Below are 13,583 nucleotides of genomic sequence, written 5' to 3' on the forward strand. Positions count from 1 at the left end.
GTTTTCCTTTAATCAAAGCAAAGTACCCTCTCTGAATTTTCCATTTCATGATTTACTCCTCCATAGCTATGTTCAATTGCTACTTTGAAAATTTTACTTCTAGAAATTGTGAATAAAATCAGGAAATCTACAAGCTCATACAGATTCTATGATTTCATTCTAGGAATATATAATGTACATATTATTATTATATTATAAAAGACACTCAACCAAGTGTTTATTCTGGGACTATAGCTGATCAGTTTGACTGTCACATTTACTCAGAAACCTTAAACATTGAAGTGCAAACCTTAAAATTATGATGTTTTTTAATCTTTCATTCACCAAATATTTATTAAGGACACCCGTGTCCTACACAATGTTCTAGAATAGTTATTTAAGAAAAAAAAAAGTTATATTAAGTATTTAAAATTTAGCATCAAGCCCAGGAAGCAAACAGTAAAGATAAAAAAAAATATGGAATAAAAAATAAATATGAGCTTTGAAAAACTAAATTTCAAACATCCAAAGTTAAATTGGTACATATAACCGACTACCTGGGTACAAAAATGTATTTTCTTTACAGCCAAAATAAAGTTCTATAGTCTTTCCTTTCTGTTCAGTTATGTGATTTATGAGTTCTTTAAATACTAAATGACATTTTGATTGAAAAACTGAAATCAGTAATCAAATCTGACTCCCTGCTTGGTTCAGTGTTCAGCCATCTGGTCTTGTTAATCAAGTAAATCAGAATGCATTTTTATGAAGAATAAACAGCTCTGCTTGTTGTCTTAAGTGCTCTAGTTAATGGTTGGTAGAATCTGCATTTTCTTCTGCTAGCCAGGACAATCAAACACACAAGTCTTGCAGGTTCTTGTTTTGGCACCCTTTCTTTCTTTTTGTTCCTTTTATTTTTATTTTTGTTTTGTTATGTTAGTCACCATACAGTGGTACATCACTAGTTTTTGATGTAGTGTCCCATGATTCATTGTTTGTGTCTAACACCCAGTGCTCCACGCAATACTTGCCCTCCTTAATACCAGTCACAGGGCCAACCCATCCCCCCACCCCTCTCCCCTCTCAAACCCTCTGCTTCTCAGAGTCCAGAGTGCCTCGTGGTGCATCTTCCTTTCAAATGTTTCTTTGTTCTTGTTGTTTTTCTTCTTTCTGTTTTTCTTCCTCTTCCTCTTGTTTCTTCCCTAACCCTTCCCCCCCACTCTCCTTCTTCTTCCTCTTCTCCTCCTCTCTTTCTTCCTTCCATGTCCACATTTTCTTTCTTAAGCTCAAAATCCTGAATACTTTAAAATCTAGCATTTCCTCCTTTTGTTCTCTAGATAGCATATGGCAGTAAGTCAGAAAAAAAGACGTTGACTCGAGTCACTGGAAGATCGACATGTCTTCATTAAGCCACACCAAAATCAACTTCTTGAGGTCTGACTGCTTAACTGAGGATCCCAGAAGATTCCAATTTATTTTAAAAAGAGATAATATTTGGCTGTGTCCCAATTTAGGTTTTGAGCTTCCATGAATCCTTTTAAAAACACAAATTAATAAAAATGCTTTTTTACCTTACTGTGCATGTGATATATTAGACCCTTTTCTTCCTCTTTGCCTCACTCTCTATCTCCCCCCTTACCTCCCACCTTCCTTCCTTTGATCCTTCTTTCCAGATCTTTCTCTTTGTTTTTTATTGTGAATATCAATGATGTTTTCATTTGGTCCATATTTCCACCCCATCTAATACATATTATTGTGTTTTTATTTATACTTGTTAAGAATATGATTCAATTGTGTTTATGTCAATACCTTTTTTTTTTTAAATCTAAGAAGTTAAGAAAGTTAAAGGATGAAATCAAGACTATGAAACAGATAAAGGTCATAGAAATGTAATTGTGATAAGCTACTCATTATTAATTAAAAAGTAGTCATGTTGAGACTAGAATATTCCTCCCGTAGATGATTAGGAGTCTCAGAAAATCATGTTATACATACCTATATCAGGGTCCTGTTTTAATCCATTTGAGGACAGACTGACTTATTGTATTCTCTCAATTTAGTTAAAGTGTACAATGATGGAAATTTATTTCACCAACCATGAACAAGACACTTTGGAGAGGAAAAAAAAAAAACCACACACAAACACAAAACAATAGTATGTGTTTGTTTGTTTGTTTGCTTTCATCAATCTTTAAATCTAGTTATGGAAAAATATACTATACATAAAGTACAATACAAGTTAAAAATCAGAAGTAAACAATATATATAGGGGAATTAGTTCAATTACATGACTGGTTTCATACTTTTTCAGAAGCAAAACATTTTCTACAGTGAATATAAATTATAAAAGAAACTTTTTAGGGTTGCCTGGGTGGTTCAGTCGGTTAAGGGTCTGTCTTTGGCTCAGGTCATGGTCCCAGGATCCTGGGATAGAGGTCTCTGTCAGGCTCTCAGCTCAGCAGGAGCCTGCTTCTCCCTCTCCCTCTGCCTGCTGCTTCCCCTGCTTGTGTGCACATGTTCTTTGTCTCCTCTGTCAAATAAATAAATATTTGGAAAAAAAAAAAAACCTATTATATATATATTTTTTTCACTTCACTCTTTGTCTTCATGTTTTTCTTTTGTATTGTTAGTTTACCTTGGAAGTTCTCTGTAATTTTTCACCAGTAGGCCCTGCAAGCTTGGCCTGTAACTGTTGAGTGTGCAACTGTCACATTTCATTCTCATGCGTGTGGATGGGATGTGTGACATCTTACTGCTTCCAGACATACACACATACATTCTAAGTGATGATGAGGATATCACTAGAACATTCCAATATCAGCTTCATAAGCCCTAATCCTCCCTGGAGAGGCATGAATTTATCTGTTTATTTATTTTTAGAATTACGGAGTTCTAAACATAAACAGACTCTGACCTGTCAGCATCGCTTCCTCTTTATATGCACAGAAGAGCAGTGGTTCAAACAGCGGTAGCTCTTCCGGAGATAGACGTTTAACTAACGTCATGTTTTCCATCCTGTTTATCATCCCCATTCATCCTGCATTACAGTGTTTCTGAAGTGTCTTGGGTGGAAACAATAGCTCCCACAGTCAAGTTTCCACTTTCTCTGAGAAACAAACTGAGGGTTTTAAAAGGGAGGGGGTTGAGGGGTTGGGTAAGCCTGGTGGCAGGTAGTAAGGAGGGCATGTATTGCATGCAGCACTGGGGGTGGTGCACAAACAATGAATTTTGGAACACTGAAAAAAATTAAATTAAAAATAAATGGAGATTAAAAAGATAAAAAAGTTTCCATTTTCTGAGCCTCTTTTGAAATGTGGCCTCCTGAAATGTTGGCCTATTTTCACCTGTTCTTTGTCTTTCAAAGACAGTACAAATTCTGACATGCCAATTGGCTGCTCCAAATCCACTTCCTCTCTGTTTTTAACACTGATGTAGATTTTGTAGTTTTTGAAATCCCAACTGATACTTCAATGGAATTTTATAAAAGTGGAGTGGAGAAAACCTGTGCTCAGGCTTGCATTCTCCCATACAAAGTTTTAAATGGGAAATTAATAACAGAAATATTAGTTAGCATTTCATATTGGTAACATGACCTAATAATGTTTGATATTAATGTCACTAATATTTAATAACATTGATTATATTAGTATATGATACAAGTAATAATTATAATACACAAATATACACAAATATGCATACATAATTATTTTCTTTACTACTTAATTAACATAAATATTTTCTTTGCTACTTAATATTTCTTCAGCCTTAGTGTATCTTGGTGCTTGAAATATATTTTGTATATTTAAATCTATTACTAGTATATAAATAATGTAGTATTTATTCTCGCTTTCAAATAATAAATAAATAAATCTTTTAAAAAATAGAGGTGAGGGGCACCAGGGTGACTTAGTAGGTTTCTGTCCAATTTCTGCTCAGATCATAGTCTTAGAGGCTGAGGCTCATGTTGGGCTCTGTGCTGTGCAGGGAATCTGCTTGAGACGCTCTTTTTCTCTGTGTCCCTCTGCCCCTAGTGCCCCTTCAAATAATAAATAAATAAATCTTTAATATATAAATAATGTAGTATATAACATATAGCCAGACAAATATATCTTTAATAATGTGAATGGGATCAGTTTCGCAAAATGTTAAATTCAGTTATATTCCTAGTGACTTTTTCAAAGAACAACAAATGATATAGTCTCAAAACTATATTATTTAAGGTAAAAGAAAATCCTACTCAGTTATGTAGTTTCTTTTTATATTACTTAAATTGATTTATTTCTTATTTTTTCAATGCTTGCTATTTTGGGGGGCAACAGGAGTTTTACTTGAGAAATGAAACAGCTGCACTTCAGATAAATAAGTTTTGGAATATGTATATTCTTCTGATTACTCTGTCATTAGTGGTTGCCAGGTCATTATCTGTGTGTCAAAATATTTTATTTTATTGCTACTGTGTCAGCTCAGGACATTTTTCTCAGCACCTATGAAGTTATATTTCTATTCACTTCCACCATTCATTAAAGTGTAGCTTCTTTCACTTTATGAACTTGTGGTGTTTTGAAGGGAAAGCAGGAAACTGGAAAATTGTCAATTGGAAGTGTCACTGAAACAGAAGCTCTCCCTGATTTTGATCACCAGAGATTAGTCCAGTTTTAAAATGAACCATTCAGTTTTTCTCCACCTTCGGACACTCTAATATTAGTTTAATCATCTTCCTCATGCACAACTGATATCTTCCAACAAACCCACCATCTTCTTATTTATGGCAGTGCTAAGTGATATATGGAACGCATTTTGTGCCGTATAACCTTGAAATTGCCAACTAACAAGCTTGTATTTCAATCAATTTTCACTCGGATTAGCATTTGAACATATGCTATTTAAGTATTAAGTGACAAGGAACTGAATACCAATTTGCCTCATTTTGTACATGATTTTAGTGTTCCACTAAAATTTCGGAGTCTAGTCAAGTATCCCCAAGTGTCAAGCTCAAAACATATGTCTAACATTTAATAATATATTACTTCTGCTTTTTATAATACATCCAGGCACGTAGAGTAATGAATTTATTTGTGTTTAGGATGTATTCCTTATCTTCAGGCTGCACATTTTGTTTCTATTATTGTGACTTGTGTGATGCATTTATCTTTTAAAATATCATTAAATATGATTATTGGCTTCTTTGACATTGACTGAATTTTAATATTTAGTGGTTTGGATTTGAAACAAAATGGATTTGAATATAGACACAAATTTTTTAAAATTATTTTTTGTGTTTAATTTTTAAAAACTTTTCCATACAATGTTTAATTTTCATGGCCTTGAAATTTCTTTATTTTAAAATTCAGGATAAACAATGTTGCAGATATTTTCATTAGGAAGAATTTAAAGTCAGGTTAAAATAATTTTAATAATCTCAGCATTATATTTAGTGATTAGATAAAAAGCCACCAATTATAACAAGTTGTAATATTCACATTTTTTTGTATTTTTTTATTTTATTTTTTCAGTGTTCCAAAATTCATTGTTTATGCAGCACACCCAGTGATCCATGCAATACTTGCCCTCCATAATACCTACCACCAGGCTCATACAACCCCTACCCTCAGTTTGTTTCTGAGTCCACCGTCTTTCATGGTTTGTCTCCCCCTCCGATTTCCCCCATCTCACTTCTCCTCTCCATTTCCCAATGTCTTCGGTGTTATTCCTTATGCTCCACAAATAAGCGAAACCATATGGTAATTGACTCTCTCTGCTTGACTTATTTCACTCAGCATAATCTCTTCCAGTCCTGTCCATGTTGATAAAAAGTTGAGTATTCATCCTTTCTGATGGAGGCATAATACCCCATTGTATATATGGACCATATCTTAAGATTCACATTCTAAAATAACCCCTAAAATATGCAGGAATTCTGAAGGAAGTGTTACTAAAGCTACAGTCTTCAATAATGTTTTAATTGCCATTTTTTCGAGAGTTCATTAATTTTTTTTTCCTCCAGTAGCATTTTTTATGAGGTCCAGATTGTTATCGTTCCTTGTTTAAGCATGTATTTTATACCAAATGGTAGTATTTCTTCTTCAGGCATCAACACTGTCAATGACAATGAAAATAACAAAAAGATTACCTATGATAAATACTTGCTATGTTTAAAATGTTTTGCTTTCTGCTTTATGTACATCATCTCATTTAATTATCTAATGGATCTATGTATTATTGTGACTTTTGTAAAGGAGAAGACACAGGGATAAAATGAAGAGCACTAACATTTTCTGTTCAGAGCAACATAGCTTTCCTGGCCAGAGCTGGGATTTCTGTCCAAGCCTGACTGACTCCAAAGTGATTTCTTTAGCGTTTCATGGTATCCTAGACTTGCTTGATTTCTAAATATTTTTTAAAGTATTTTTATTATATAAGTATTATTCAGAAACTGGTATCATAAAAAGTTAATTTGATACGTGTCTCAAATAATCCTGATAATAATAACTATTATAACTGGGCAAGATGGAGCAGTTATCTTTCAAATAAGCCCTGAAATTTACTTATCACAGCCATCACAAAGATTAGGTGTTAATATAATTCTAGCTGTGAGTATAGTTATATTGGTAGAAAAAGTCAAATTAGAACACAGTTGTTCTCAAACCTGAGTTTTTAACTCCTGCATATTCTGTCTCCAAAATATGATGCCTTATCCACTGTTACAAACCCAACCCATGTGTTTTTTATTCATTCACAGCTCCTCAGAGCTTTTCTGCATTATGAAAATGTCATCTTTGCTATTTGTTCTCATTATCACTAAAATAAATAAATTACATAATATAATAATGGCAGACAGATACTTATAGCATTGTGAATGTTTCAGTGTCAAATAGAGAAATATAGACTTTATTTTTGTTTTAGAATTAGATTCATGATTAACAATATTTTGGTAGGTCGATTTTCTAAAGCTATAAAATGTATTGCATATATGAGGGGTTTTTTTTTTTTACGTGGTCCTTGTAAGTTATGTCTTACAAAGTAAATTATAATCTAAAAACACATTAGAATTGAATACGTCTTTGATTTCTGTAAACTAAGATTATTTTTATTGCGTATCAGTCTTTTAGGGTTTGCCTCGAGGAGACAAATTGATCTTTATTATATTTTTTTCCTCAAAAATTCATTTATTATTTTACTCAGATGTCCCCTGGACTCCATCCTGGCTCCACTCTGATTCCAATGAATAACATTTCTCTGCCCCATGGAGAAGAGGATTATGGGTATCAGTGTTTGGAGGGCAAAGATTGTGCCAGCTTCTTCTGTTGCTTTGAAGACTGCAGAACAGGGTCATGGAGGGAAGGAAGGATACACATACGCATTGCTAAAATTGACTCCTATTCTCGAATATTTTTCCCAACAGCATTTGCCCTGTTCAATCTGGTTTATTGGGTTGGCTATCTTTACTTATAAGTTCTATTTACCAGGCAAAAATCGTAAGAAGTTTAACTAAATCCAATATAATCTATTGCATTTCAGTCATATGAAGTTTAAATTTAAAATGCAGAGAAACCAATGGTTAAAATGTAAAAGCATTGTAACTATTCTACCGATTCATAGGTAAATAAAGTAGCAGTTTTCATTTTAATTTACTTAAATATCTGTAAAAGAAATTAGTTGCAGAATTAAATATAGTAAAATACTATTATATATTTTTACTTTAATCTTATTTATTTTACTTGTATCCCATTAGGATTTTGAATTCATAAGTTCTGTGATTCATATTTTAAAGATGGAATACTTTAATAACTTTAGTAATATTTTATTTAAATATAATCTAGCGTTGTTTGTAATGGGAACTTAACCTTGTGCCTAATGTTATGTAGTAATTTTTTGCTTAGAAAATGTTGTTATTTTGATTTTTTTTCTTAGTTTTTATTTGTATGCCCTGTTTAGAATAGAGCTAATTAAAACCATAAAGCCAAGATTTCCTGGCATTTATATCCAGATGTTTTACTCCCAAGAACAAATTAAATTAGAATAAAAGACCAATTATTACCTTATTAAAAGGCCAATTTTTATCTGTATTTTAATCGAATCCATTTCCTGACACAATATTAAATAGTATTGTAGTTACTTCAGTTTTGGTGATTTACAAACTAGGATGAAAACCACCAAAGTAATTTATATTTTAACTATAGATGAAAAAGAAGTTACATTTAACCATTTTTATTCTCTGACTCACAGTATTTATGAAATATGAAGAAGTTAACACTGAAATATTTAGACCTACCAACACTGAAATTAAATACAGAAAGAATTGATTTTTTTTTTTTTTTTGCTCTACAAAAGTGTTATGTTCCCTAAATAGAAAAAAAAAAAAAAAATGAAGAACAGTGCTTGTATTCACTCATTGTGGGAAAAGAATTATTATCTAGCAAATTGAGTAACCATTCATATTGAGGATATGGTCTTAAATATGTACTATTAATAATTGCCAGACTAAAAGCGTCCGAGAAATATAGTTTTAGGTGTGTGTCACATGTTGTCTTTGCCAGCTCCTACACTGTCCATTTTATATCTATGTTGTAAATTGTTATGATGTTCTCTTAGAAAAAAAAAAAATGAAAGCAGGCTCAAAGATCACATTAAAAGTGGAGTTCTGTTCGAGGTCCCTCTGAGGAACATGAGTGCTGCAGCTTTCTACACTCTTAGAGACAGGAGCAGAGAAAGGCACACTGTTGTATAAAGCCTGTTGTTTGGTAGTTTCCCAAATGCTTCTCTCCTTACGAGGAGAGTTAAATTTAGACTTTAATCACTACATTCCTGTAAATAGTTAAGCCCATCTGTTGTTTATAAGAACTCCACATTCATTCACCACCACCTAATTTTTTGGGAAATCACCAAAGTGATCTCGGAGATAACCTTTAAAAATTGTTTCCATTGCCAAGAGCAAGTATGAGGATAAGAAGTTTTGTGTTCAAACTTATCTCATGGTATGTGAGCTAGCTTATGAGCTAGCACCTGTGCATTTGATACTAGTTTTTAATGCAGTAGTCCCCCACATGATTAGTGAATACATGAAGGAGGCTCTGGCATGGTTATGCTTATCTTTATAGAATATATAGGGTTTTTTAAAAATCTAAATACATTTCATTGTGCATTCCTCAGCTATGTCAGATTTTTTTTTTACTTTGATTATAAACTTTTCTGAAAAAAAATGTAAGCATGAATTGAGTGATAATGCCCCAATATCCACCGACACTACTTTTTTTGAATGGAGAGCCAAATCAAACTTTGGCCATGTATATATTCACTTAGAAATTATTCATGCATTCATTTTTATAACTGAGTATTGATGGATATTCATAATGTGAAGATTCTTTTATGGATAAATGGAAAATGAAGTATCCATGAAAATAAAACACATCACTAAAATGTATTATGGCTATTTCCATGTTTTAAGCTATAACCTGTTCATTTTCATGCAGGAAATTTTAATTCTGAGATTCTTCAACTAAGCATGACTGTATTTTAAAATACTTTAAAATGCTTAATATAAATAGCTTTGATTTTCTCATTGGTGTTCCATTAACTTGGCTTTAAATGTTGGCAATGTTAACAAGTGGAAATAAAATTAATAAAAATATGAAAGATGCTTTACTACATACATTCATTGTATAGATCATCAAAACAAGCACTTTGTTTACAAAGCAAGTGAAATTTTAAACAGCTTTATTTAAATATGTAGGTCAGAAAGAGAGGGATACAAATCATAGTATTTCTAAAAATAAGAATAAAAAGGTGATGACACGGATAGACTCTCTTTATAAGAAATCAAATCGAACTTATTTTTAAAGGGAATACAGTCTAATTCCTGTCCCTCTCTTCTTTCAAGAAGTTTTACCATGTTAAGAAACAACTTTTTAAAAAATCCTCCTTTCAGAGTTTTATCTGAATTTATTGGACTCACTGGAATTTGTGCTTCTTAGCTGCTTTAAGTGGTTTCAACACTAACAGACCAAAGAAGTGGATATAAAGGTTAGGAAAGATAAATGGAGCAGAAGGATTTAGAATCATCTGGGAAAACGTTAATTCATAGATCAATCCTTTAAATATGTGACCAAGATCTACAAGTTCTGACAAGGGAAATTGTGACTGGAACAATTTTATTCTCCTGAGTTTACAATTGCAATAAATAAAATAATATTTTATTTATTCTTGAATTGCATAGAAAAACTTAGGCACACTTGAAATTAATTCCTAAAATGCCAAGTAGTTTCTGAGGGAAAAAAAAGAAGAAAAAAATACAGGCAGAAAGACAAAAAAGAAAAGAAAAGAAAAAAACCATAAAACAAACAAGCAAAAAAAAAAAAAAAAACCCAAAAACTTAGCCTCCCTGAGAATTTGGTAGAGAAAGGACAAATTCCTCAGTAAATCTAACTAAGTATGAAGTTTTAATGAAATAGAAATCAATTTATTGGAAGTTTTTTAAGTTAAAGACAAAGCTTTCTTTAAGGACTTACTAAAACTGATCAACTATAGGCTAAAACACAGTAAATGTGTGTAACTATACACTCACCAGGTTGTTTTTTCCTTTAGTGTTCCCATATCTGACATTAATTTATAGTCTTAGAATATGCTACAATTTTGCTGAACTGAGGGTGGCATGTTTGCCAATGACGTAGCATCAGAAAGAATGATTGATAGCACTCTCACCTCAAAAGACCCATACTTGTAAAACGTGAAATTGTATTCCAAGTCAATATGCTTTGTTTTGTTTTAAAATATTTTATGTATTCATTTGAGAGAGAGAGAGCAAATGAGAGAGAGAGCACAAATGGAGGAAGGGGCTCAGAGAGAGGGAGAAGCAGACTAGCCACTGAGCAGGGACCCTGAGGAGGGGTAGATCCTGGGACACCAGATCATGACCTGAGCTGAAAGCTAATGCTTAAGGTGCCCCCTTCCCAGTCAATATGTTACAACAAAATGCATCTTGTACTTTGGTTACACAAAAGGAGAGTTGGATAGGATCCCTTGCTCAAGTAAAATTTAGATTAATAACCAATAATTGAATAGGCACCTAATAAATGAATAAACATACATATAAAATTATCAAACTACTATACCAGGGCCCATTTGCGCTTGGAAAATTTCCTGTAGCAAGATACCACATTGTCAATTATTTCCTTGATCTTACTTACCACTGGAATTGAAGTGATTCAATGGATATCTGATGAGTTAACATTTGTCCCACCAAAAACATTTTTGAAGATAATTTCTGACCAAGGTATTTTTCTTTACATCATCAAATTTACTTCTCAATGCCTTTCCACATGAAGACCAGAGATCCTTGGTGCAATGTTTCTATTGGTCATTGTTTTTCACTCTTACGAAGCCCTTGACAAGCCACTCTAAAGTCAAAGAAACCATTACCAAGGCACTGTCAAAAACACTCAAAATGGGGATGCCTGGGTGGCACGGTGGGTTAAGCATCCTACTCTTAGTTTTAGCTCAGATTGTGATCTCAGGGTGGAAAAGTCCACATTCTGAGTAGGACTCAGTGCTCGGTGTGGAGTCTTCTGTCCCTCTTTGCCCTTCCTTCTCTCTCTCTCTCTCAAAATGAATCTATAAATCTTTAAAAGAAAAAAAAAAGATTCCAAATGGAGTTTCCAAACACTATCGTTCATATTGCTCTAGTAAATATAATGTTAGTTCTGCCTTTTTTTTTCTTTGCATTTAAAAAAAAAATAACCTAATACCTAATACAAAATATTTATGCAACACTTTCTATGGATAGAGTACAGCAAGGGATATATAAAGATGAACCCTCAAGAAACATATAATGAGAGGGTTAGTTATACAATCTATGGGAGGGAAGCTAACTCTGGGAAAGTTTCTACAGATGGAAGCCTGAGAATTCAATATGTCACCAGGTGAGGTTAAGTAGAGATCACACTTCCAGTTGAATAAACAGCTTGAATAAAGAAACAGAAGCATGGACACAAATAAAATTTCCATTTTAATTGAAAGTTAAGATGCATACAGAGGCAATTAAAGATGAGACAAATAAAGATAGGTCAAGCCCTATGGTAAAAAGGCAAGAATACAAACCACAGGGGGCTAGGTGATATTCTGAATTCATGGAGAGTTCAGAAACTACTTAAGTAGAAAAGAGCCATTATGAATACTGCAGAACTTTCCTCTTATTTGTGTGTGTGATAATTTCCTGAAATACAAATCATCAATCAGGTCTTTCCAGATTATTATTATTATTAATTATTATTATTATTAAAATATGTTTCTCATTAAAAGAACTTTCTTATCAAATAATTTTCTTTCTTTCTAACTGAGAAAGGAAAAAAATAATAATGTATTTGGAAAAAGGAGGGAGAAAAACTGGCAAAAGAATTAGGCTGCTGTAGGACCAGAAAAATCCAGGAAGTTGGCTTAGAGTCTCAATTTCTGAAATATTTGTCTCAAAATATGGAAATTAATTTTTATTTGTGGACCATAAAATGTACCTGGATCATGAATAGTTTGAATCTGTGAATAGATAAGATTAAGCCTATGAAAACTGTAAGGCAGTTAAACACAAAGGTCTAATTTAACAGAATTTAAAGATAAGGCTGACCTAAATGGAAATAGTTTGGAACTTGATAAGTCACTGTAATAACAGCTATTTGCTTCTATTAAGTGTATCCAGTCACTTCATATAATAAAGTCTTATGGCTTGTGATTGTAATGGCTTCTGTTGTCTGCTTCTGCCTTATCATTTTGGGGAGCCTTTTGTGAGTATGTGGCAAAGGTATCTCGACTTTTCAAAGTATTCTGTATTTTCATGATTCTAAGTACAGAATAAAGTCAATAACTTGTAATGGAAAAAAAAAAGTGTTACATTCTCTTAAATGTGTTTTTTTAAAAATAGTTTTCTACAGATATGTCCCTTTATTGTTTCACAGTATATAATCATGACTTTAGCATTGAAGTTAGTTTCTGATCAATGTTGTTTCACATTTTTTCAATGAAGTAAATAAATGTAAGGTTTCTCTTTGATAGATCTGAAAACGAACTGAACTATAAAAAGGTAGGTAAGGATAGTTCATATTTATGCATGATTTTCACTACAAAGACTATGAATTTCTGGATTATTCGAACAACCTGTGACTTCATCCTACTATGAACTGCCAGATACTCTTCCCCAAGTGAGTCCATGAGACCAATATTTATTCAATGATTAGTACCCAGGCCATTCCAAATACTCCAGACCACGAAAGGGTCTTATTTAGTTTGAGGAAATAGTGACAGAGGATTAAAAGCCAGAAAATCAAGAGTCTTTTCTGCTTCACCCTTGCAGTTCTCTGTTTTCTGCCACCGTGGAAGAGGTCTTAAAAACACAGTTTAGAAGTTTTCCTTCAGGTCCAATGCTGTTTCTATAAAATACTAAAGATGATGAATTTTTAATGTTTATTGAGCACCTGCCATTGTCTGGAACTTTAAGCATTTTATATTAATAATGCAGTTTTCAGAGCAAAGAGCTCTATTTAACAGATGGGGAAACCAGGGCTCAGTATATTAGAATCATTCTCTAAGCTCATATGACTGTAACCTGAAATTAAATTTAGAGA

At 32.8% G+C, this 13,583-nt stretch overlaps 1 protein-coding gene across 3 annotated transcripts in view; it reads left to right on the forward strand.

Moving 5' to 3' along the window:
- The window catches only part of GABRG1 (gamma-aminobutyric acid type A receptor subunit gamma1), a 73,597-nt gene extending 60,764 nt beyond the window's left edge, over window positions 1–12,833 (forward strand). For all 3 annotated transcript variants that reach the window (XM_082728498.1, XM_082728499.1, XM_082728500.1), the window contains one exon: window positions 7,159–12,833. In XM_082728498.1, the coding sequence (XP_082584624.1) occupies window positions 7,159–7,428 (270 nt within the window). In that variant the 3' untranslated portion in view covers window positions 7,429–12,833. The remainder of the gene's footprint in view (window positions 1–7,158) is intronic.
- The last annotated feature ends 750 nt before the right edge of the window (window positions 12,834–13,583 follow it).

The sequence above is a fragment of the Mustela nivalis genome, assembly GCF_964662115.1.
Source record: "Mustela nivalis genome assembly, chromosome: 4".
Classification (NCBI taxonomy): Eukaryota; Metazoa; Chordata; class Mammalia; order Carnivora; family Mustelidae; genus Mustela; species Mustela nivalis.